The sequence below is a fragment of the Amblyomma mixtum genome, chromosome 2, assembly GCF_055824585.1.
Source record: "Amblyomma mixtum isolate Tamu chromosome 2, ASM5582458v1, whole genome shotgun sequence".
Classification (NCBI taxonomy): domain Eukaryota; kingdom Metazoa; phylum Arthropoda; class Arachnida; order Ixodida; family Ixodidae; genus Amblyomma; species Amblyomma mixtum.
The window spans coordinates 216,563,532-216,590,676 of NC_143013.1; the positions used below are offsets into that span (position 1 = coordinate 216,563,532).

Below are 27,145 nucleotides of genomic sequence, written 5' to 3' on the forward strand. Positions count from 1 at the left end.
TACACTGAATCAGAGCTTAAGGGCTGCTGTAATTGCATTGCTACGCGGCTAAGAAAGGAACCACTGTTGCCCGGTAACTTTTGGGGCAAAGGATCTTCATGCTTCCAGAAGATACATACAGATATATGCCCTACTTGAAGCCATATATCGCAAGTTTTCTCTACGGGAGTCCGCATCACAGCGTAGGGCATCGCAACTTCCTCGCGGTGTTCACAGTGCGGTGAGACTGAGACCCTAGAGCACGCAACATTCGCGTGCGCGGTGTCGAGGACATTTTGGCGACTGATGTCCCGTATGTTTTTGTGTCCCTGGATTCCCGCACCAGGACGCGCGAGAAATTTGTGCGCCTGTTATTGCGTGCAGGTGCTTTTGTGTTGTGGCGCCAGAGAGGCGTCGCGTCTTTCCAGGGCTGTCCACAACGGGCCATGTACCCCCTGCTGCAGCGCGTGCGAGCGCGCCTGTTTTAGCAGGCATGCTTAGACTGGGTCTCGCTACCAGAAGACGAGTTTCTGCGACAGTGGAGCACCCGCTTCATTGTCGCCAGCACGGGTCGTGTGACGATGCGGCTCCTCCCATATTAAAAGTTGCATGTTGTGCGCAATGCTTGCTCGCGGAGTTTTAGCTACAGTTTTTCCGCGTGCTTCCCCCGCGTTTCTTTTTTTGGACTCTTATGAATTTTCGTGGGACACTTGTGTTCGTTTCTTTTTTGTGTCGGGCGACAATAGTCGACGTATGAAGAAATTTATTCTTGACGTTCACATTCCTTTGCTGTTTTCGTTTTAGTTCACGCACAGCTGTTTGGAGCAGCGCATTGTTTACTGGAGACGAGAGCTTTCAAGATGTATGCGTTTTAAAGGGAATGTCTGATACTTAGGGGCAGCCGTCAGTATTCAAGTGCTTGATTCATCAAGTAAGGAATATGTGACGCATTAGCTGGCCTTTGTGAAGATTGAATTTTGTATTGTTTATTCGGGCTGCACTTAAAGCTTGACAACGAACGTTCCTCTTAGACACATTCTCCAGTAAAGAAAAAATTTTCTAAAAGCCTACGTCATGTTTACCCGTTTTTTGCATTGTGTGCTGGCTGCCTACGAAAACTTAAATAAACGTGATAGATTAGTGACGCATATGCTTTCCGGGAACTCCGATGTGCGAAGCGAGTTATGGAAGGGCATCTTGCGAATAACAATTAGTGTCATTGGAAGAACGCACACCACATGCTAGTGAACTGAACGAGAATTGAGAAACAAAAAAACATGTCACTCTGCCACGCTAAATCAATTTTTATTGCATATACTCTCTACGTTCGTGTATAAAACCACCGCGAGCAATCTTTTGTCTCATGTAAAACGCACCTCCGTGCAAAAACTCTGCGATCTACAGAGAGCGAAGATCATGGATTCCACAATCTCCTACATTTGTCTCTCGGCGCTTGCACTGTTTATGGCGCTACATTGTGAGTTTTCTCAAATTATTTTAGCATTTTTGCAGTTTTGTATTTCTTGAAAAGTATTTTATAGAAATAAATATGTTAAAGCCATCATTCAGCAGAGTGAATTTTACCACGGCAAATATTTAAATCACATCAGAAATGACACATTGCTTCCACCTAGGAGGACTGACGACCAACTCGTGTCCAATTTCTTTGGTTGTGGCATGACGGCTGCATTGATTTCTGACAATGGCCCCACTTTGAGACTGCTTTGCCTTTTAGCACTGCGTGGATTGTCTAAGGTTCCTTAGGCACTGGGTTCCAATATTTTTTCCGCACGAGCCTAATCATAGTGTTCTCAGATACAGGGCACGGGGCCGGTGTACATAGCAGGTCAGTCCATATAACTAATAACACGGTTTCAGTTTGGCGGACCACTGTCGTCAATCACGAACTTGGCACGTTAACAATACATTGACGGAGCGTCCATAGTGTCCGTATCCGTGTTACCAAATTAGCACTCGAATTCAGACCAATATACCCGCTGCGGTGGCTCAGTGGTTAAGGCGCTCGTCTATCGAGCCGCAGTACCCGAGTTCGAGCCCAAACTGCGGCGGCTGCGTTTCCATGGAGGCGGAACTCAAAGGCGCCCGTGTTCTGTGCGATGTCAGTGCACGTTAACGATCTCCAGGTGGTCGAAATTATTCCGGAGACCTCCACTACGGTACCTCTTTCTGTCTTCTTTCACTCCCACCTTTCTCCCTTCCCTTACGGAGCGGTTCAGAGGTTCACCGAGATATGTGAGACCGATACTGCGCCATTTCCACTCCTCAAAACCAATTTAATTTAATCCAGACCTCTAATTGACACTCCAACAGAGAGAAAATGAGAGAAGGTCAGTTCAGGTTTGTTTCGGTGCTGCTGAAAACATACAATTAGAAAATACTTCGCTGGCGGGCGCCTCTCTTGCTTGCACTCTCCCTCCACTTTCATTTTTGGAGAGGTAACAGCACAATAAGAGCAAAAAGGTGGAGTGTTTTAAGACAAATTCAGTCGTTGCTTTCTGCAGTAGAGAAAGCTCCAATTGGTGCTTTTTGATACTTAAACCGAGCTCCAGAAGGATTTAAAGCTTTAGCACCATTTTCCCTTTTCGTAGAAAAGTCCTTTATCTGTGTTCCACACCCTAGTGCCCCTACTATATCAGAGCTGGTTAGGGCAGTTTTATTGGAACTGTTCCGTGCGTGATAGGTGCCCGCTCATGATCACCATTAGTCTGGTGCGTTCTAGATACCTGTGTCAATCCTTCGGATGGACTCCGGAGGCCATCCTCCATCAGCCTCTATTTTCCACAAGTCTGCAAGCACCAAAAGCTTACGCTACACTGGTACGAAATGGGACAGTGAAATGAAATTGAAAGACGCAAGAGGAATGCCATATATTCAAAAGTGAAATGTCGCATCGCATTCCATGACAGTGTTTTTATGCTGCCTAAATATACAAATCGTGACTGAAAAACTGCAGAGGACACTTGAGCTCCGCTTTAAGGGTACGACGCAATAGCGGTACAGAAGTAACGCCCACATATGTGGAATTGTTCATTCTATACTTTACAGTGATAGACTCCCGGGAGTCCTCATCGCACTCTTGGCGCAGTGGTGCAGCGTTTAAGCGACGCGCTGCTGCCCTCCAATGAGAGGTGCTGCTGCCGGTAGAGCTTGTGAGACACACGTTGCTAGTCCCAAGTAACCTCTCGCGACCAGTTAATCCTAACTCGGTATCGTAAAGACCCGGTTAAGCGGCAAATCAGCGTTGTCACCTTCGGTCCTGTCTGCGTTGTGAGCGATAATTAGCGTAGCATATGGTGGCCCAGGCAGCAAGCCCCGGAGAGGCCTCCTAGGTAGGGAACCTAGGTAAAGTGATAAGTGGAAAACCAGCGGAAAGGACCCGTTCACAAGCAGGAGAAGTACACAGGACAACGCTGGAAACCGGACTTTGCAGGAGAAGTAGGCGATAGTCTGATGCAGCAGGCAGCCTGGTCTTAAGGAGGCTGAACATGCAGAAAGATGCCCGAAAAAGAAGCCTAGTATTGAAGAAGCCTAGCTTGTTGGGCCAGTCGGTGCATCTTAGGTGTAAAACCAGCGGAAAGGACACATTGTCTTGTGTACTTCCCCTGCTTGTGAACGCGTCCTGCTTGTGAACGGGAGGTCGGAAAGAGCAACCTGGGTCTAAGAAGCCGTACCGGCGGCTGTGTTTGAAACAGCACCTACTGGGGAAGTGATTCGTGTAAAAACGGTGCACAAAACATCACGAAAAACACAGGAAGAAAAGGACGGACATGAGCGCACTAGCAACTGATACGTGGGTGATGAAGCACCCCTCACTCAGTGGGCATGCGCCAGGAAATTTAGCACGTGCCAACAAGATAAAAACCTAGATAAAACCGTGACATAGCTGTATGATAAGCATAAGCAAGAAACGAAGAGAAAAAATAAGACAAAAACCTAACCCCATCAGGTGACCGGAGCACACAATCGGCACATGTAAATGGAGAAAACTGCATGAAAGCGCTAACACTTCGGCTATCAGATACCGAGGAACTTACGTTCTTTCGAGGCGAAAGCCTTTAATGCCTCATCGTTGTCGACAGTAGATTTTCAGCGGAAGGTTGTCAGCAGAGGTGTCCCGCTTTTTCTAGTCAGACCAGAAAAAAAAATCTGGGCACGATGGGATTCGAACCACCATCCTTCCGTTCTGCAACCGAGAGCGCAAATGGTTACGCTACTTCCTTTTTTTTTTTCTTTATTGCATTTTCACAACGAGTACAAAGAAGTAAAACATGTCAGCAACACTTTCACTGACACGGCAGGTTAAACTTTTTTCAGTTCAACCAAGTCATCCAACACATTCAACCAAGTTGCCAACGTATATGTAGCTCTCCTTGTCTAGGGCAATGGAGACTGTTTGCAGAAAGGCGACGAATCAGACGGGTGTCTCCCAAACACCCTCCAGTGTCTCCAGCATTTAAGATTCACAAACAATTCTGTACTTAATTAACATCTTAACCACACATCATTGACACAAGCAGCAACATCGCGCTAAAGGGTTTCGCCTGACCGCACTTTAGGTCAACAAAGTGCCCCTCCTGAATTTTTCCAGCGGCAACACCGAGTAGCATGAACTACTCGGGAGCGTTCACAGCACCGCGGGAAAAGCGCACATTCAGGAGAGGGACACAGTTGTGTAGGAAGGTTTCGCTCGTTGGCCAGAACTTTTACATCTAAGCAGGATCCTTGGCCGGAGCTCTGAGGAATCGTTCTGCATTTTCGGGACAACGACTTGTCATTGATGCTGCCTGACAAAGAAAGTGGTTTCACGGTCCTCCCCCACCGGCATGCACAAGATGAAGGCTGTTGAAGCCATTAACAAGAGCTTCAAGACTTCCAGGCTTAAACCGGTCGAGGCCAAGTCTCGGGCAGTAGATCTGCTGTCGGACTTAAAGCTGGGCAAGCTGGCGCATGGAGTGAAGGACTGCAAAGCTAAAGCCTTGGGATTGTTTTTCTCCGTCAAAACGCATAAGAGCTGTGCCCTTTCAGAGCCATAGTCACGGAACGGGGAAGCTGGCAAGAGCTGGCCAGCAGGTACCTACAGCGTCATTTTAATAGTCTCACCCCGGAAGACCCATACAAGGACACAAACTCTGGAATGGTTGCGGCTGCCTTGGGGGAAGGGATTTCCGCGGCCAACAGCGCAATTTCTGTGGACGTGGACAAGCTGTTTTATTCTATATTGCATAATGAGTTGTTTTCTGGTCTAAGCGAGTTGATCAAGAGTGCTGTATACAATTATTTTTAAGAACGCCTGTGATGTGTCCGTGGATTCTTTTTTGGAGTTGCCTAAATGCTACTTGGAATCCGCAATTGGTAGTTACGACCACCGCCTGTTCGTTCAAAACCACGTACTTGCATTCGGTTCCGTGTGGCTCCAATTCTAGCCGAAATTTTTTTGGCCCAATTTGACAGAAGGCTGGAAAAGGAAGTAAGCTCTGCGAATGTCGGGTTGGCAAAGATATACAGATATGTAGACGACTCTCTGGTTTTCCTGATGTCCCTGTTGAAAATGCCCTGGACTATGGTGCAGAGGCGGTGGTGGGGTTGTTCGTGGGTTGTTCTAATTCCATGAGATTCACTGTTGAAGTTCTGAAAAGTGGGTGCATTCAGTTCCTTGACCTATGGCTGTGCCTTCGGGTGCTCGACCACGTCTGTTGGGCCCACATGCAGAGGTCGAAGAAGGGAATTATACCTTCACATCCTGCCATTCCAAGTTTGTCAAAAGGAGCCTGGCGTCTTTGTGTCTCCGGTTCACCTCCTCTGAGTAGTGTGAACACAGCGTTGATGGAATTTTTGACTTACAGGTTAGAAGATTGGAGGAGACGGATTTCCCGTTAGACGCAATCAGTGCCGTGTCTGAGTCATTACTGAAGGGCTACGGAAAGAAGAAGAAACCGGAGAGTGAACTGTCCTCTTAAGAACAGAGTCCTTCCAAACAGGCCTTCGAGGTGATACCTTACATGCATAGGGTGTCACACAACCTTAAGAAGGCAGCCCAGAAGGCTGGTGTTCGTCTCGTGTTTACCGCTCCGCATAAGCTTTCCAAGCTGTGTAGGCTTATTGACGAATGGCATACGAAGAAAACTTCCTGTGGGGTCAACCACCAGACCAGGTTTGTTCCTTGTGCGACAGGTGTCGTGGATCGCATTCTCCTTAGCTGCTGCCAGATTTACGCGGGCCAGACGGGGAAACGCATGAACGAAAGGATGCGCGATCACGCTGCGTCGCTAAGGACGGGTCATGGATCGAACCTTCCCCTGCACTGCAAAAATTGCAAGGACTACGAGGGCTGGTGTGTGTCCCACTTGAGTGCGACAAGTATCATAGGGCGCGGAAGGAAAAGAGTTGACAGAGAGATATTGGAGGTCTAGAACATAATTGCCAATGGGTTTAGGTTCTTCGTCTAATTTTTTCTCTCTTGCTTTTTTTCCGTATATTTATCGTACAGCTACGTTATATTTTTATTGGGGTTTTTATCTTGTTGACATGTGATCAATTTTCAGGCGCATGCTCACTGAGTGAAAGGTGCTCCTTCGATCACACACCAGTTGCTAGTGCTCTCTTGTCTGTCCTGTTCTCCCTGTGTATTTCGCGATTTTTTTACCGCCATTTTGAGATGGATCGTTACCAACCAGCACAACTTTCTACTTTACTGAACTGGGGTAGTGGCACACCGCAAAACCGCTGCACAACAGCTCCAGTTGGGGCATAAAGTCTCCCCGCGTTGTATGAATGCAATTGAGAAGGTCGTGATGTCAACACCGCGTGACCATCAGTGGAGCAATCATAGGGTACTGCCAAGTTTGAAAATCTGAGGACCCCCAAAATTCGACCCGTCAAAAATCTAAAGAAACCACAAATTTTAGATTTGGACCCATCATAAAACCTGATTTTACGGGTATTTGTTGGTTGATTAATTTCGATTAGCGGGTCGGCTAGCAATGCAAAATCCAATAGCCAATGGCATAAACTCGAACAATATGGAAGGTGATTACTTGTGCATTACGGCGTGATTACTGCAGCCACCACTACATAACAATTTAATTTCAACGGAAGTGGTCCTATCCTGAGTTTTGACGGGAAAATCCTCAGAAGAACTGTTGCACTCAATAAATTAGAGAGCATTAGACTAAACACTACCGCATTCTCTGCTTTAAGAATGCGGGTCCTCAAGTTGTTATCATTCTCTCCGCCTTCACGTTAATAAAGTCTTTCTTGTTGTATTCTCTTGCAAGCACTACCTCAAAAAATGTTTCAGATACTGCGAGCGTAAGCTCGCCGTTTTGGGAACTTTTGGGGTGCGGTTTAATATGTGTGAACATCTTGAGTGCTCGTAGCATGAGTAGGTATGTTATTTAGATTTTATTCCCCCGAAGGGGCTTTCTGCTGCATGGCTATAAGAAAACATTGCTATCAAACTAGTACGTTTATAAGAGCGTTTCTATTCGTGGAATTAGCGCACATAAAGTACCACAAAGCCCGCGCCTGCCTATTTTTCCAAGCGAGCGTGTGATGATTTACAGAACTTGTCTGTTGGTATTCAAGCATTATTTTTCAAGGAAAGCCAAGATCGTTGATTGTGATCATCTACTAATAAGTCTGAGACCTGCCATAGCAACCTGGAAAGGAACAGTGCAAAATGCTTGCCCAACCCTATGCTCCGGCAAGGCGTTCTGTACGCTATATTTAGGCCCGATGAGGCAGTGGAATTCCCCCTCTGACGATCATGTGTGAATATGTATATATTTCACACAGAACTAAAATATGTAAGGCTGTGATATGAGAATTATATTTGTGTTGTTCTTTCGTTCCTGCTTTAGCGGGTGTAATTGAGCACAAGCTTTAAATAATTACTGTAGTAATTGCGTCATTGCCTGCCTCTTTAATCCTCTCATACTGTCTTTTTCAATACAGCAGGCCGCCTATCAGAAGATCTAAATCGTAAAGAACTTTCTGTGGCCTGCACTTCTTTCTTTCTGCCTATTATTAATTATTAGTATTGCAGAATACGCTATGCCTGGCAGACGCGTCTGTTGCCAAGGTATTCCATTAACGCCCTGATGATGATTTGTAGCGCCCTGAAAGGGAAACATAATACATAAGCTAAAAATATTGTGCCCTAATGTGAACATTACCAGCGGTTTTTCCGCTCATACTAGCAATTTTGTGGTTCAAGGCTACAACACTGTTTGCTTATTTATTTTTTTAGACCGCAGCCCTTATGCGACCGTTTCTGCATTTCGCGGGGTCGCCGTCGCCGTTCTCGGTTGTAACCAGCATTGGACACCCTTTAAGCTGCGATGGAGCGGGAACTTGGAAAGGAGAAAGTAAAAGCGGAACCTCTTCCCTTTGTTAGCTACTGGCGCGCCGGTGGGGGGGGGGGCGCAGCTGTGCATAACAACCGTGACGTCACACAGTAGCGGTAGAACGAGCGCGCGCGCTCGTCGGCGGTGGCAGCTACACCGCCGCTCCTCGCCAGACGTCTCGTTGCAGTTGAGTGTGTGAGACGCATGGCTCCGAAGCGGCCCCAGTGATTCCGCGCGAAGCGGTTCGGGGAAGCGGCAGTGGGTTGACCACAAGGCTTTCGCCAAGCGCAGCTTAGAATTTCCAAAGCATCTTCGGTATTTTTTTTTTAGAAAAGGAAATGCGCAGTATATGTCTGCCAGAGCTGCGAAACCAATAGAGGCTTGGAAAATAGAAGGTAAAATTTGAAAATTGGTTTTTGAGGAAAGTAAATGCGCTGCATCTGTCTCACACATATCGGCGGACACTTGAATCAGAGGGAAGGCGCATAACTGATCTCTTAGAACAGTGGTCACCTCAATCGTGCTTTAAGCTATGAGGCGGTAGCGACATTGTGCGCTGCATGCTTTCGCATTGACAACGTTGTGCCAGAAACGCTGCCACCTACCGGGGTGGCAGGGTGAGTGGGTACGTTAATGTAGATATAAAGACAACCGGGAATTTCTTACCACATATACGGGAGAACATCCCGTTCCTCTCTCTCGTAACGCCTCTCACAACTGTGACAACCTCGGGAAATACTTGCATAGACCTCTTGTTTTAGAACGAGGCATAGGTCCAGCAAGTCGAGCATATATCCATCTATTTCTCCGTCCACAAAGCTCTTTTCATGACTATCAAGAACTGTTAGTTTTGTGTTTCTTAAAGAAAGAATATGTGTGAAAAATAACAACTTGTCTGTAATTTTACATACATGCATTGCTCGAATTCTTTGCCTCCGTCTATCGAAAAGCTGAAACAGCTGATGAGCTGCGCTCAAATTTCGCATCAGGAAGTAACGTAATCCTCTGCAATTTTTTTTGCTAGACGGCGATAACATTGTATTACTACCATTAACATAGAATCTTCAAGCCACTACGTCAGTCACAACTGACAAAACCAAAGAGTACGCTGCGTTACAGAAGTGAATACGTCTCAGAAGGCATGCCAATTGCTGCTAGCAGCGAGTTTTGTCACTCAGCACTTTCTGTCAATACCAACTCTGTAAGACTCTATGCGCCTCCTGCTCTACTGGTGTGATTTGTTGCGGAATTCGAAAAATTGAAGCTGACGAAAACCACTGCGGGTTTGAAAACAATTTTTTTTTTGTTTTCGGTACAGTGAATAAATTTCACAGCCTTCTTGCTCTCATATTTTGCTTTCACCTTACTTTACTATAGTTCTATTTTATCGTAATCCTTGTACATTTGCATGCACCGATGATATACGAAACTGTTTCATGATAAACACCAAATCGGGTTGTCTGCGCTGAACAAACTATTTTATTAGCGACCCTATGTTTATATAGCCATGCGATGTTCAAAAGCAACGCTGTAAATTCTAAAAAAAGCTTAGTTAAGGATATTAGTAGTAAATTTGCCTCCTCAAGGACAGGAAAGTAAACCATTACGGTTAAAACTGCGCATAATTTATGCCAACATGCTTACTATAAAAGCATGCCGATATTATTCATGAGGGATCATGCTTACGTTTGGATTTGGAAAAACGTGTGCGCAATCAGACATGTTTACTAGCGCACAACACAGACACAAACAAAGAGAGGGAACAGGACTCCCACTGTGCGCAATATTATATATTTATATCTACTTGTGTACAAGCTGAATGTAAATGCTACCTTAAAAGTGTATCTTTCGGTTTCACCAATGATGAAATTTTACGAATCATAGCGACCGCACATAAAGTTCTTGCTAACTCGTTCTCTAGGAGTGTTAACGCTTGCTCTGATAAACCCTTGTGATCAGGCGATCAGAGATAACAGTTGCATGTTCTTCCTTTTATTATTTTGTGCAGGTTCATCTTCTGCTGACGACCATAACATTGGTGAGTCCGCGCTGACGCCGTCCCTTGTGTGGAATCTAGTGGAAGGTGGTCTCCCTACAACGACCCAAAATCTCCAAATTATGGATCTTCATGTTCTTAATCTCCCCATGAGTGCAACGATAAGGAAGAAAAGAGCCGCAAATGTACACTGCGCTAAGCATTTAATCGACTGTGGACACTGTGGCAGGCATTTAGAATATTGTTAACCGTTGGAGGTTCTCCAAAACTTCTAATTGAGAGTAACGGTAACAAGCATTGTAATTCATGGACCCTGACCATTATTTGTGCTATGTATAACTATTTCAGAAATGTTTATACGTAAAGCTTGGACTGTCGCTACTTTTTTCGCGCGCATTTTGTTCCCCCTCCGCCGCTATAATGACGGAAGAGAAGCTGCAGGTAGATAAATATGTGGAATACTTTTGTTCTCTGATGAGCGCTTGCAAGTGTTGTGTTACGTCAGAAAAAAAAAACGGTACCGTGGAGAATACTACACCGTTATAGTATTCTTTCCCACTCAAAGTGCATGCAAAGGCATCAGGTGAGTTTCCGCACGTGCCCGATGACCCGCGAACTTGAGCTGATAATCTGAGGTAATGCTCTCTGGCATGTATTGCCTTCGTTTTGGGCTGCACACTGCAATAATTGTAATAGGTCAAGGCCTTCAGTAGTAACAAAAAAAATGGGAAATATGGTGTGGCAGCGTTTGACTGCCTGCCAAATCTGAAGTGGAGCGGCACCGCATTTTTCAACCGTTTGTAGAACCAATTGCTTAAAGAAGTAGCGCTCCTTTCTCGCCGACCAAACAGTGGTTCATCGGTTTCGCGCGCGAAGACGTAAAACACTGCTGAGAACGAAAAGTCATCCACGTCGCCACTCGCTGTACCCTCTTGATAGGCAGAGTGCCATACGCAACGCCTGCGTCACACGAGGGAGGGGCTTCAGCCCGGTCTTGCATGCATAATTAGACTAACTGGAATGAAATTTTAGACGTGCGTAGCTCAGGGCACATGCGTATTGCTAGAATTGTACAAAATGGAATAACGCTGAAAAGCAAATGCTTCTGAGTTCTCAATATATGTGAATATGCAAGCTAACGACCGCACATCGTTTTTTCTTGATTCGTTCTCTAGGAGTGTGAACACTTGTTCTGATAAATCCATGCGATCAGGCGATCTGAGATAACAGTAGCATATTCTTCCTCTTAATATTTTGGGCAGGTTCATCGTCAACCGAGGACAGTATCAATGGTGAGTCCTGAAATCGACGTCGTCCCATATGTTGAATCTTAAAGATTACCGGTACTCTAGAAGGCAGTCTGTTTATATGGGCTCAGTAACTGCAAAATAAGAATCCTCATATTCTTAATCTCCCCATGAGTGCAACGATAAGGAAGAAAAGAGCCGCAAACGTACACTGCGCTAAGCATTTTATCGACTGTGGGGCACCGTGAATGAAACGAACCTGACTTGCGCTCTCCTAATTTAATTAGTTAAATTCATTTAGACATGACATCGAAGCATAACTATACCGTCTGCACTGTCTAATGCAGCCCAGCCAGCATAAGAGGCGACACCACCTGTTTAGCAGCAGTTATCAATCTGGCAGACGCGGGATGGTGGCTAACGCTTGCAAGAAACAGGTGCGCCTACCCTTAAGCCTACAGGCTACACATCACCTGTTTCTACGTATCAAGGAAATCAAATTTCCTCCCTCAACTTATACACGCCTGTCTGTCTCTACGTCGTGCCCTCATGACGCATTTTCCCCATTTCCATGAGATCGACAGGCTAGAAAGATGGTAGTTGCGCTGCTATTCCACTCTTGTCGGCGGTGCTTTATAGCTCACAGCATCCGCTTGCTTCACGCCGTGAATTTCTTTTACCAGTCGCGTCGACTCTAGCACGAAATGAGCAATCCCAAGGCATATGCACACGAGCGTCCCCTTTGAAAGCCTGGTATGGCATGACACTTCGAGCGTGGCATGCGACGCTGTCGCCTCGTAAGTGCCCGCGGAGTATAGGTGTCCATGAAGTCTTGAAGCTGTTCGGATATCTCTTCTCTGATCGTTGGCTGGGCGAAGACCTTACGCGGGCAAAAAATCTTACGGTGTTAGAACCTACAGAGAGATGACCACAGGTCTCAGCCTTCAAGCTTCTGGTTAATACACACCGTCAAACAAGAACCATCGCCAGTGCGTTTATTGAAGAGTAAAAAAAAAATGTAGGCTGTCCACATTGTAGCTAAGTCTTTCATTATCAATAACAATTTTCCCACATGCTGAGTAACCAAATGTAACTGAAAGCGACGCGGGTAAAAATGTGGGTAGTCGGTGTACCAATTGAGGTTGTAGTTGCACATTTTTCTCTCAAGGAGTGAAAAAATATATAGAGTGGGAGAAAAACGGGCACGTCGTTTCTGTCACTGAAGCTATGCATGTATGAAGTTGAGCTACTTATTTTTGCTTGCCTTCAAGAACGGTTGTTGAAGGCTGAAGCAGGAATACCGAGATTTATTACAATATCGTTTGTATACCCTTTCAAATCTCTGCATCGGAGCTAATGCGTTGTCATTTTTTATGCTTTCAGTCGAATTTTTAACAGACGGCAATAGTAACTTGTGGCGCATTTCAAGTGACGTTGCGAAAAATTACCTGCCCACTGTTTTTGTATTTTTTATTTCTCTATTTCATTGATAAAGTGTTATATAAAGCTTTATTTGTCAATTTTATTGCAAATACCTCCACTAATGCAATACATCCATTTATACTGCTTAAAGCACTTAACAACGGACTACGATCAACGAATATGATCTCAGCGCTCACATCGCTTGTTAGCGCAGGTAGGACAGCAGTGTTGCGGAGAAGCACCACAATTAAGTGGTCAAACTGGGCGCACGCAGTGTCGAACGGATGTGCAAGCGCGGACTGAATTTGCTTCGGTTGGCGATACATATCGATAAGTGCATGATGTTCCATAAACTGTCTAAAATGTCGATGCATTTGCTAAAGCGTGTCGATGGCAAATTTTGCCACATCGCTTAAAACTATAGCCGCCTTCCTCGCTCTTTGGTTACGGTGCTCGGCTGCTTACCCTAAAGAAGCGGGCTCAACTACGGCGGCGGCCGTCTCATTTTGATGTTCGCGAAATCCTAGAAGCCCATGTGATGTCTCAAGAAAGTGCATGCTAAAGAATCCCGGGTGGTCGAAATTCTCTGGAGCCCTCCACTGCGGCGTGGCTCATAGCCTGAGTCGCTTTTGGATAGGAAACCCAATGAAGAAAAAATCTTACAACTTCAACACACTAATCGGGGGGCTTCTTCCGATCACGTAACGCATGCGATGCATTTTTGCAGGGTAAAATGATCAGGTGGCGCCTCAAAATGCATAACATCGCAGCCCAACACGGTCCACAGCTCCTTTCGAGCTGCACGGTTTGCGCTGCATAGCAAGAGCGCCTCAGGAGTTTTGTGGGGCCGACAAATTAGCATGCTCTTTTATGTATTGAATGCTCTTCATCGAATGCCGTATATGCATGCTTGGTGTGAAAAATACACATCTCGTGTTTCATCAAATTTTCAGAAAATGAAAATGGCACGGATTATGATTATGGTAAGTGCGCATCCAACCTTATAATGAATTTCCATGCATATATGCAGAGTTGAATTCAAACCAACCGGGCGCCATGTGGAATACCAAGGGAGGTTTCTTTATGTCTCCTATTACTGTTGTATGACCTGCTTGCTTCTATTGGTTTCTGGCTTGAAATACTCTGATGTATATTTTTACGATGATGTCTGAGAGTATGGGTTCAATGTTAATTTTTTTTTCTTAAAATTCGGTGTTTTTCGGTGTCTAATTTTTATGCCGGCGTTATATTGGCGTTTATAGGGGCTTTTCTGTGAACCGACTACATAATTACTGGAAATTATATAACGTACCTCAAATAACACACCTTTATTGAACCCATGTCACACACTCTACGCAATGAATAGTGCACCCACGAATGAAAAGAACGACGGAAACAGCAAGCTTACAGAAGTATAAAATTAATAGCTTTAATTGGCGAAAAAAGGGACATCTACAGTGTTAGATATTTTTCAGCCATCAGAGCACGGTCCTTGAAGCTCAGGCAACGCAGGATAAGAAACGCTCGTTCTACGTTTGTCCTTGACACGCGGATGGCAAGAAAATCAAGGGAATCATGTGACAAGACCGACAATTCTTTGCTGGGAGTTCTCCAGAAGCTCCGAAGGCAACCATCAGCAGATGGAACTTTATGCGTAGATTACTCTGAGAGTTCCTCTATCAAAGATGGTAGGCCTGCAGGGATAATTGCAGACGAAACTCCACCTAAGATATTTGCTGCCCTCATTAGATCCTTTTCCCTAGCCGTGTCCACAACCGTAACTCCTTGCCAAATGTCATTTTTAAAGAACTAAAAGCTCGCCGGCATGTTCATATTTACAACTGCTTTCTAGTTTGCAAAAATATGAAAAGAATGCTCCAGAAAGCTCTGGAGACATTTCTCTCTGTCACGAGAGCGCGTCGTTGCAAAAATTACGAGCCAGTTTTCGCACCAAACGCTCACGGTTCGAAAGCGTTGATTAGCGAAGGTGGACTCTACGCGAACCGCGATTGAGCACACGTTGCAGACAAGCATTGCATACAAGGCAAGCCAATCGGCTGCCTGAAAGCAACCCTTAGAAAAGGCGTGAATGAAATGTGATTGCGCGCGGTTTTTCGCACCACCCTAGCAGTTAGAACGTATCGGAGGAAGCCAGCTTTCGAACGGCACCGAAATAACTGCAATACGAAAAAAAAAGCGGCGATATTTGGGCGCAAACTTTGACTTCATCTCGCCATTCTCGATCGTTTTCTGTTCAGACATGGACATAAAAGATTATTACTTTATTTTTCATGTCTAGGTGGCAGTGAAATGAAACGACGATGAAATGTAATACCTGCCAAAATTATAAGTTATGGAAACCGGACTTGGCGATTATTTCACGTTTCATGACACGCGTGCCCCCAAAACAGGTGGAGAATAATGGAAAATATCTGACGTGAATCGTACATCTCTACCCACGGTTTAGATGCCCAGCAGATGCTGTTGTAGGTGCCCAGAAGATTTCACATGCTCGCTCGACGACTGCTGAAACGATGAGGGTAATCGCATTTGTATACTAGGCGTTTATTCGCACCTTCACATGAAACTCCATTGTAATCAAATTCTTTGGCATAGTCGTCAAAGGTTTTTGTGTTTTCTGTCAATGATGACAAGCGCCCGCCTCTCGTCTGAAGTGTAGCGGTCAAAATATGGACTGGGTCTTGCTGAGGACGGCCTACCGGACGCTGAATAAAAGAAAGAAACGCCGAAGGGTAGGAGGGTGCTCTCGATCACCCTCTATTAACTCCGGTCAAGTGGAAATCTAGAGCGCATCGCATAAGAATCTTGTCTTGCGTACTGCCATGTCAACTTTTCTTCCTCGTTCCAGGAAACATATTGCTCGCGTAAATAACTGAAAACATTCCTGTTGGTAAAGAAATGAGACGGGGCCATTTAAAGCAATGTTGCTTCAGTTAAAAAGGAACAACGCTAAAGACCATGCGGCTGTGCTGGAATCACCCAGAAAGAAAATTATGGTTAATTTCTACACGTGAAGCTAGTATTCTTTTTTTCTTTCAAGGAAGGCTCAAATTCGAATTATTCGGTTTTAAGCGATTCAAGGAAAGCTGCCTCGGCGGTTATTTTGCAGGGTTTAATAATATAAAGCCAAAAATACGGGACCCCGCTAAGAGACTGCATGTACCGTATTGTCTATAGACTACGATCATTAAAGGGCTACTGAAGACGTCTTCAATTTAGACAAGCTTCAAGGGATAGAATGCCTGAAAATTCCAGGTGAAGCATGCCAAGTCTCATTGTGCTATTATTGGACATCATGACAATATCTTTAAGTAAAATCACGACCCCCGTCCAGCTCCTTCAAAGCGCAGAGCACCAACGGGGGGGGGGGGGGGGGGGGGGCATGGTAATGATATTTACAGTACCGGTCCATTTCTAATGCATAAACGCTTGCTTTAAAGGAAGAAAACTAATGCAACCAAAGGAAATATGCACCGAGTGTTGTTTGGCAGGATGCAACGACACACGACAGTTTGCGATTGACAGCTGCGGAAATTTGAAAAGTTACCGTCTCTGACATCACACCGAGCTCCTTCGCACACCTTGAGTGCTGTGACGAGAAGTCTAAAATTTATTCGCGAATTATTTCACCAGTTTAAAAACGAGGTCAAAAACATTGGCAGGCTTTACCTACAGCCTACATATAGAACAGGAACCTTACAGACCTCACAATTTTTAGGTACAATGGCACTGCTGTGAACATTAACGATAAATAGGTTCACTCAATACAACGACCGCTTTTGAGAACTCACAAGAAGTATAATTCTATGAAAGGAACCGTTTGATTTACTATTTTTGACAACTGTGAATATGACCTTACCTCTGAACCCGTACTAATGGCTTCTAGGCTGTTTCTTTCCACATGACGTCTAGGATGTGGCTAATACCATGGTGTCAGACACGCAGCCAGGTACGGCGATTGTATGCAATTTTGGCGTCGAAGGTACACCTCCACTAGCGGCAAAAGCCGTCTGCTGTCTTCATCTCCCCTTCCTGGCGCAACGTACGTTAGTGCCATTGCCACCGCTTCCATGCTCAATGAGCCCAGAAAGTTCCCCGACGAGCCGCTGCTCTTCCCGAAGGCGTCAGACAGCGGGATCAAACCTTGTAGTGTTCGAAAACCCTCGTGACGGCCACTGACAGAAATCACGCCTCGAGCTTTGAGTTTGGATGCGCTCGCAAATAAAACAGTAAAGCCATAGAGGACACCGGAAGTAAATAATAACCGCTTCGACTTGTGACGTATGTCTATGTGGGCTGTGTTACCAACCTATGTTACTTTCTCTTTTTTCTGGGGTGCCGGCGTGTATGAGTTCAGAGAAGAAAGGATTTTGAGCCGCCGACATCTACGGCGTTTGTGAAGCTGTGACTGAATTTTTTTTTTCGTTGGGATGAGAGGTGACAATATACCTCTTTCTCGTACTCCTTTTTGTAAACGTCATGGTCTGCTAAAGTAGTTTTGGATAAGTTTAACTTGAGCCTGGCCGGTTGTTTTTGTTTCAGACTTCCGCTGTGGATGTGCTGTTCATAGTTTTTACGACTGCGAAAAAAATAAAACTGTAAGTACGCACACTTCTATCTCATAAACAGCGCCCCCAATCTAATGCGAGATATTTAAAGGGGAATTGTTTTCTTGTAATATCATAAGTAATGGTGCAATTACCTTTTCCATTATATTTTTAACTTTCAGTCCCTTATACTCTCCCTAAACGGTTCTAACGGCAGTGTTTTCGTTATTATCTCTTCATTGAGAAGCCACATCAGTGTGTGGTGCTGCTACCCAAGGAATCAATGCACCCTTCTGTTTGACAACAAGGCGACTTAGTGTCCGAGAATTGATGTTTGCATTGGCTTTAAATAAAAATTGGCTGTGGTTTTGCTCTGGTTAACCCTAGTTGAATTACGAAAGCATTTCAGCGCGTTGTCTCTTCTTCGCATTGTTCTTTCGTTGTTGCCTCTCTTTCGCGCTCTCCATAAAGACTAGAATCCACTGAGGCGAAGCGCATATACATGGTGTGCAGGCTAAATTTAGCCAAGGGTTAAAAACTAAGATATTTGAGGTAGGTCAGGGAAACCACTTACAAACACCTACCAACCGGCTTGCGCATCATAGTTAATTTCTTGTTTTGCAGTTAATTAATTAGCAAATAAAATAATTTTTCTATACGTGTAAGTACTGTCTTTAGAGAGCAGATGTGAATATTAAATTTGAAGAGGACCTTGGAAACCCTCGTTCCATTTATTTGCGATAAAGAAGGCCTCACGTGTATCTTTTTTTCCGAGCTCCAAAGAAAGCCCGCGAAATACAAAAAAAGAATCACGGAACTAGTGCATTCGCACGCCACGATTGTGCTGCTCTCAATCCTCGCTTGATTGAACGATATCAGTTGGTGGTAAGCGCGACGACCCCATTGCTCCGGCAGGCCGATATGTCGACGGTGGTTGCGACGCCCGTGCGAGCCAGTCTGCAAGTGTGACGATGCAACCACCGTCGACATTTCGGCCTGCCGGAGCAATGGGATCGTCGCGCCGTACAAGCAGCTGATACCATTCACTCCAGCCAGGATTGAGAGCAGCACAATCGTGGCGCGTGAATGCGCTAGTCACGTGATTTTCTTTTTTTATTTCGCGGGCTTTTTTTGGAGCTCGGAAAAAAGATACACGTGAGGCTTTCTTTACTGCAAATAAATGGAATGGGGGTTTCTGATGGTCTTCTCCAACTTTGCCACTCACACCTGCTGTAAGAAAGAAAAGAAAAATAGGCGCCGCAGTGAACGGCTCTGGAGCAAGTACCTTAGTTTCTGAAAGGTCTGTTGAGACAGCGCTGCATGAACGCGGCACCTAACATTTTCCTTCCTACAAAACTCAGCCACCGTGTCCGGGATGGAGGAAGCGCCGGGTCCGTCAGCAGTGCAGGGCGCAGCCAAAAAGTATAGTGCACTACGAGATGAGCCCGCCTCATTCATTGCATCGATCTTCATCGCGGTTCACCCGTTTCACTCTTTCCTCGCGTCCCTCGTATTGAGAACTAACATCGCGCAGATAATCGGACCAAGAACGCAGCCCTGAAACGAGCAGCGTGCTTGCAAGCTGGAAGAGATGCAAGCAGGGTGATGGCCGTCTCATCCTGAAGCTTTCGCAGCAGAGCTACAGGCCGCGGCTTAATGTAAAGCGTGTGCGAACACGATGCTGTGGGCGTGCGAGCTTCAAGCCACCGACTTGAGACCGGAAGGTCTTCGCAAAAGCACAGTGGGAATGCTTATAGCGCACATCACTCATATCATCGAGGATGTGTGATCTGCATATCATTTGTTGTTTTCGAGGACCAGAACGAGTACTTGATGGTGGATCTGATGTGTAGGCACGGGCATGCCCATCATGTCCTCAAACCAATTTTCATGAACCTGCTAGCATCGTCGATTTCCATGAATCTGCTAGCGCGACATTCCAGAGAGTGGCATATGAAAGGGTATGCCTCCCTCTTGCATTGACGGGGATAGTCCCCTCCTGAACTGGTATGGAACTCCCTGCATTTCCGTGCAACTCACGCTAGCAGGTTCAGGGGTATCGGCCGATGTCATTAGCCGGTAGGGGGCACTCGCACGGGAAAAGCCGCATTTTTCTTGACATGCATCAGACTATACCACACGCGCTGTCAAGTCTGTACTCAGTGCATGCCTTCAACTTCCAAACTTATGACAAAACTGGAGGACACTGATAAGCGATATGCACAATTCATTGCAGTCGTATCGTTCGTACAGTGCGTCTTCGTATTTTGACATTTAGGAAGTACTCTAAGGCTACGTGCCGAGGTGACATTTGAAGCCTTTTTCACTTTCTATACATAAACTTTTTTTGTTTTTTCTCATGACCGGAATGAGTTTATTTCGTAGGCAACATATTAAAATGCCAAAATCCACTCCGCGTACTGTCAGATTTTGCACCTAACAAGCTTGTGGCCATCAGATGCTTTCTTCGCAACCAGCCCTAATAATTAGCAGGCATACATTCCGTCCGATTTCTAACAGAAACAAAAGAATAAAAAGCACAGCTTTCTGCCTAGTAACTACTGCAACTCGCCAGGGAGAGAATGCTAAACATGGGCAACACTCATCAATGGAGTGCAACTTGGGTGTACTGTTATAGATTCCCCTTTTTTAAAGGTAGCGCCAAAAATACGAAAGCAGTTAGAAGAAAGGGTGCACAAGGTAGCGATTGTGATGTCTTCTCCTTTCCTTTCGTGCTTTTGTTTTTACCGGCACTACTTTTCAAGTATGACCATTTACAAAAATTGCACGCACAGCAGGTTGCGTTGTTTTCTTACGTGCTGTAGCTTTTCGAATGCTGTGGGAATTATTAGGTCTCTACCAAAGAGGGTGAGGTTGCATTTTAAAATTGAATAATTTGTACCGCTGGCAAAATAAATTGGCAACACTGTACAAGCCAGAAACGATGGAAAAAAGTGTATGACAAGAAAAAAATAATAAGCTATTAAGCATATGCCGGAGTTCATTCATGCTTTCAATAGGTATTAACGTTCCTTGTGTTTTAGGTGCATTCCTGTTTATGCAAAAACGCAAATAATTTCGCCTGCTTTTTGCTTCTATTTTTTTCGCTAGTTCTTTGCCGGATGCACTTATAACTGCTCTGGCCAAGTCTGCCCGGTACCGGATGGAGAACTTTGCTATTACGTATGTATCAAATATCTTTTATTTACCTCCTCGTATTCTTCTGTCATTTTTTGTTTTAGTGATGCTTTTATGGCTCAGCAATAAAATAGCATCTGTGTATTACAATGGGAAACCAAAGTGTTTCGCACTTCACATAGCATTCACTCCGCCAGGAAGAGCGTTTTAACACATGAGGACAATATTATTAGGTACTAGAGGCACCGTGTAAGCAGGAAACATAATGAAGTGAAGTGAAGTCTTTATTTCATAGCAAAGTGTACAAAAAGAGTTACTGGTCAATCTAAGCACGTAGTGCTTGTTAGAAGACCAGGCAGCCAGTGTTGCATCCTTAAACTAGGATATAAAGCAATATACATTCATAATATTCACAAAACGGGAAAAAATAATAATACAAGTAATACAATCCTATGCGAACAAAATATGAAAACGAGAAAATATAAAAATATAATATAAAATATAAAATATATACGAAAAAAAGATACACGTCACGTTTCCCACTTGGCGAAAAAAAAATCACACATTACAAGACAAAGTTGAACACCATTTTCTTACTTCTCTCAGCATTACAGCTCATGATTTTAAATCGTGCAGTATCTCACTTAGTTCATTGAATATCTGAGGTACATAATAATTTTTGGCTTCCTTTCCATAGTTCGTAAAGACTCGTGGTTTAACACATTTCTCAGTTTTTCGTAGTAATGCATCTTTCTTTACTAATAGCTTAAAATTGTTACAATAATAGTAGCGCGTCAATACAGTATACTTAAATAGCTCACCCACTGGAAGTATTCCTAGCATGCGGTATTTCTCATGTGTCTCTATATGTTCCCATTCTGTTCCATAGGCTATGCTATTGACAATTCTTTTAATTATTCGGTTAATATTTTGTTTCGTTTCTTTCGGTTAATTCGTTGTACTATCGCGCTCAATGTGAGTTGCAACGCGCGGTCATCGACCGGGGCTCGTTCCGTGGTGTGCCTTCTCCAAACAGTCGCTCGGAATTCTGAGAGAAATTTTTTCCTGAGCGGGGGTGCTGTTGTTTCCTGGAACAGCAGTTTCACCCAGAATTCAGAGCAACTTTTTGGAGGAGGCACACCACGGAACGAGCCCCGGTCGATGACCGCGCGTTGCAACTCATATTGAGCGCGATAGTACATTAGCAGTTTTCGTAGAAGCTCTATTAAAGCAACAGCGTTAAGTACACTAAGTGGCCAAAACTCAGCGTTATCGTCGACGTCATCGGCCATGCGCGAAAAATGCACGAAAAAGTACCGAGAGAAGCAACGCACACTGCCACCTACTAGGTCAGTTGACCTGTTGGCATCATCAGAACCTGCCCGCCAGATTGTGAGCAAAATGTCCACCTACGCAGGTAGCAGCGAAGTTACTGACTAGTGATGGTTGCTCGGGAATAGCAACACTACTCGCACAAGTCGTACCGATGGCCGCGCCTGCCGTCTCAGGGCAGCGGCGCATAGCTCAACTGCTTTACTACTTGCGCGAGGCTTGGTACGAGAACTCCTAGGGGTCTATGGATGTAAAGTTTAGAGGCTCCAATTGCGCATATATGTACAATAACCGATTAAAGCTCTCGCGTCACACCAAACGCGTCACACGCGTCGTACCCCTACAATTTGCTCTCTTTCTTTTACAAGAAATCCCACATCTAGCTTGTTGAGTTTTGAGCGAGTGAAGTAGGTAGAACTAAGGTAGTTTTCTCCCCGAAACCCACAAGTCTGACGGTCCTTCCTTTTCGCGTTATTGTACCAAAAAAAGACGCATGGCAAGGACTGGTGGCGTCTTTCCTACAACCGAAACTTAATATCAACGCTGTGCGACAATTTTATCAAACCGATGCGAGCACAGACTCTCCGACGTTTTTGGCAACCTGATGCGAGCACACAGTTTTTTGCTGTTAGCTTAACTTTGCGCAGTAACACGTCATTTCGAGCGTCCGGCATCTTATTGATCGCATTAGAAGCCTTTGAACTGATTAAAGCCTTCCTGAAAACTAAAAAAATGCCTTCATTGCAGACGGCTATAAGGGTGAGACCTTGTTTTCTTAAAAATGACACGGTGCGTCTCACAGCCTAATTCGCGAAAGGATCCTTGTACCTATGCAATATTTTCATGCCTTGTGATGCAATGTAAGGTTCCTTTACTGGTGCTAGTTTGGCCACCTGCCATGCCGTGGAGAGTAGCTCAGACATCCTCATGTGCGGCTGAATGGTCAAGTTCGCTCCTAAACAAGGACGCGCTGCTCGTAGTCCAGCACTCAGACGACTTCGGCCGTGTAGACGGAGTTGTCGCTGGTTAGAGGCCTATTAGAAGGTTCTTGGGAACCAGGGTGCGAAGGCCCTCTGGAACTAGCTAGGGCTGTCTGTCAGCCTCGAGAATTACCGCCAAAGATCATGAGCGTCTGCTGTTCCATGCTACGTCTGACGGTTCAAGTGCTGAGAACTGCTGTATAAATGAACCTGTTGCTGGCGCTTTGGTCAAAGAATTTTGGAAGCCCAGATGCCAAGGCCAGCAGAGGGAGGAAGCCACGCTTGATCGTTTTAGTACCAACGGTCTTTCCGCAGTGTCCGTAGATATCAAGGACTTGTATTATTCCATTCTGTAAGCTATCAAGGCCCTGTATTCCGCTATCTGCTACCTCTGCAGAAAGGTGTTTTGAAATAATTTGGAACACTTAGAGCTGAGAACAAGGCGCCGTCCGTTGACAGCTTCTCTAAGATACTGTCCTTATACTTACAATCCGCATTTTCTACCTGGAAAAATAGCACATGCCTTCACAAGCAAGGTATATGCATCGGTGCATCCATACCCGTCCCCCTTAGGGGTATAATACTAGCCCCGCGCAGTAAAATTATAGCAAAACGTATTCTTGTCTTAAGCACCGTTAAAGCTCCCTAAAAAGTGGTTAGGGTCATGGACTATTTTATAATCGTTCTGGAAGGCCACACAGGAGGATTTCGAAAAGTTGCCACACATGCCTTCGACGCGTTTTATTTGAACCTGCACCCTCTAAACCTGATTCACGAAAAACCAAGTAATGGTTCGATTAAATTTTTAACATGAGGTTTTTTTTTCTAGTAATTATATATTTGTTAGAAGTATGACCTATGCACCTAGAAAGCTATCTTCACTTGAAAAGAGAAGAATACTAGCACTATTATCGCACTTTCACAGATTGTATCACAGTCCATCTTCTTTCGCTTCATACTATATTAGACCCGCTCACCGTATCTTTCCGCGCGTAGATCATGCTCTCCAAGTCGAACCCGTGTTTGCACGCACCCACCTCTTTAGTCATTCACCATTGCTTCTTGCCGTCCATCGTTGGAACAAGTTACCAGATGACATTGTGTTCACCTTTAATCATGACGCCTTTGTGCGAAAACTAAAGTGTGTTTTACAAATAAATTCGTATTAGGAAGCCTCTATTCCTGCGTCCTATCAACTTTGAATTTTCTGTACTTTTTTCCCCCCGATTTCGCCTGTGGTTTTGGATATGTGTTGCCTGTACAATTGTGTGGAATATTGTTTATTTCTAACTGTACACCCCCCCCCCCTCCACCTATGCAATACCCGAAGGGCCTTTAGGGTATGTGAATGAAAATAACTTTTTGGGCACCAATCTTCTCATCCTTAACTGCTTAAGAGAACATTAGCAAACTTGCGCATGCACACCGCCTTGCAAAGGTCTTCAGCGCACTATGTAGGAGCAAGATTTATTTAGAATATGGAAAGGCTCATGAAAGCCGGTTATCCTCATCATGTTACACCTCAAGAAATAAAGCGCTACAAAACACACTAGATCAGACAGGACGATGATACAGGCGACAGTACTGGCGTCTGTATCGTCGTCCTGTCTCGTGTCGTGTGTTTTGTGGCGCCTCATTTCTTGAAGTGTAACATGCATACCCAACTAGCTCATCAGCAAATATTATTACACTCGCCATATTCTGATTTCAACAGCAAAGAAACTGAAGCTAAAAATCAACAAACAGCGTAGGTGCCTACTACCTTTTGTCGAATGCATACAACAAAGGTAAAAAGAAAACCGTTGTACCGTGTATGCGTGGTTTTTCACGCATCCTAAAGAAAAGGAAAGTAAGCAGCTATTTAGCATGTTAAATATTTTCCGATCCTAAGTGGAGCTCATCAACTTGACCCGTGCTCCGGAGGCTTCTAGGAGCGTTCGTTCTATTAATCATCAAAACCGGTTTCTCGGATGCGACAATCAAGTCATGCATTTTTACCCCTTGGGTGTGGTGGCTTTCACGTCGGGCAGATGTGACAATGTGCGTCTATAGAAGCACAAAAAGCAGATAGTATAGCTGTATCCGGGAACCTGGGTACCCACTGTCGAAAACCAACGGTGCAATACCAGCTACCCAAAGAGAGAACGGTACACTAGCCAGCTTAAATAATTCGAGCCTCAACAAAATCGCGTTAATCAGTGCTGAAATAACGGACACTCTGATCGCATTGAGCATGGCCTTAGTAGCGCATAGAATACAGCGAGACATTTGTGATTATCCTGAGAAAACAGCGTATTGTTTTTACTTCTTTCCAGAATTTGACTGTTGAAGAAGCAAACAACAAGATAGCAGCGGATAATTCCTCACTGGACAAGTGGGAGACTGGATTTTGCCTGAACGGCACGTGCGTCATAAATGTTACAATTGAATCATGCTCTTGAAAAAATCGAACACAAAAATGTCACCTTGCTGAGACAACCATCCAGTCGTATTGTGTTGCATTATGAAATAAATTATTGCGCAGTGTGGTATAAAAACTGTAAGAAAAGCATAACACAATTGTCGTCATTACTGGCGTCATTATGATGAGCATATATCTCTGTAGTCCGCTGGCAGAAGGGTACTGTTCATCTGGAACGAGAACTCAAACGATGATGCGAAAAGGAGTGAAGAAATTATTCATGACTGCAGCTCTTTGGTGCTTAGCGTGTCTCCTGCTCACTTTGTATCCCTGATACTATTCAGCAATTTGACCTGTCGTCATACCAAAGCTAGGACCAAGCGAGCCGAGTCACAGGCCACCCTTTCTTTCCTGTCTTTGTTTTGGCAAGTATTTTTTTTTGGTGCTTGCCACTAGATGCTTTCTGTGTATTGCTCTTAATTTGCTTCTCTAAGAAAAATATTAAGAGTAATAGAGAGAGGTTGTGACCCACTCACGTAGCAATATTCTGGCAGAGCTGTCTGGAAGATAGGAGTTGTCGGTCTAAAATTTTTTACTGCAATGTGGGGTTTCTAGCGCGGTTTGAACCCTCCAACCAGGGTCAACACCATTCCGCTAGCTCTAACCACAGCTGAGGCTGTGGTTATCGTATTTTGCTGCTAGCTGGTGTCATTGTTTTTGCAGCAATAAACAGCTCTTTTTGTTGGCAGGTGACATTCCATTTTTCCTTCAGAGCTGAGCCCGCTGTGGTCGCAGGGCGCTCAGTAGCGCGCGTAATCACGCGAGGCGTCCGGCGGTTTAGACTGTTAGGCGCGGTTATGCAGTGAGAAATAATTTATCCATATATTTTCAGCCCCACAGTATATACTAAGAAATTCACTAACACTGACAGGAGAACCTTAGACTTCAATCAGCCGAATGGTGAGGGAGGTGACCTTAAAAGATATTCCGCAGTCGACCATATATGAACTGCCATTGAGCTAATAGAAAAATGAGGAGAACTTAATCGACGCCTATATGTATAGCGTTCATAGATTGCGTGAAAGCATTTGGCTCTGTCGAAAACTCATCAGTCATGCAGGCATTGCGAATACAGGGTGTTCTTAGTTTCATGGCTTTGTTTATAGGAGCTTAGCGTGCCAAAGTGACTGAGCCTGTGAGTGACGCCTTAGTGATGGCTCTGGAAATTTCGACGTCCTGGATTCTTTAACGTGCACTGGCATCGCACAGTACACGGGCCTCTAGAATTTTGCCTTCATCGAAATTCCATCGCCGCGGCTGGGATCGAACCCGCGTCCTTCGGGTCAGGAGCCTAGCGCCACTGAGACTCTGCGGCGGGGTCAGAGTGTTCTATCGAAGAGCATGGCATAACAGATCTATAGCGGCTATAACGAATCTGTCTATAATGGAACGGAACATATCTATAACGGCTGCACAGCTGCCATAGTCCTCCATAAAGTGAGCAAAAAAATTTCAATAAGGAAGGGCGTCAGGATGGGAGACCTAAATGTTCTAACTAGAGAGGACGTGGTAGCACTCCACAGACTGCCAGCAAAACCAGGAAACACACCAGGGATTATAATGCGCTGTGCTCGCCAAGAACTTAAGAATGCTTTCATGGCTAAAAGGAAAGCTTTGAATGGACCTGACGAGAAGCGGTACATCTGTGAAAATATG

General features: G+C 44.9%; 1 protein-coding gene across 2 annotated transcripts; it reads left to right on the forward strand.

Annotated features, from left to right (window-relative positions):
* The first annotated feature begins 1,327 nt into the window (after positions 1-1,327).
* Positions 1,328-25,571, forward strand: LOC149362557 (evasin P1243-like). 2 transcript variants are annotated; one of them, XM_089569755.1, is made up of 7 exons: positions 1,328-1,456; positions 10,354-10,383; positions 11,604-11,633; positions 13,964-13,993; positions 17,574-17,629; positions 20,690-20,761; positions 25,344-25,571. In XM_089569755.1, exons 1-7 carry the CDS (start codon positions 1,396-1,398, stop codon positions 25,467-25,469), a joined length of 405 nt encoding a protein of 134 aa, XP_089425881.1. In that variant the 5' UTR covers positions 1,328-1,395; the 3' UTR covers positions 25,470-25,571. The 2 variants fall into 2 exon arrangements, with proteins under 2 accessions (XP_089425881.1, XP_089425882.1); XM_089569756.1 differs by lacking the exon at positions 1,328-1,456 and adding an exon at positions 8,551-8,740.
* The last annotated feature ends 1,574 nt before the right edge of the window (positions 25,572-27,145 follow it).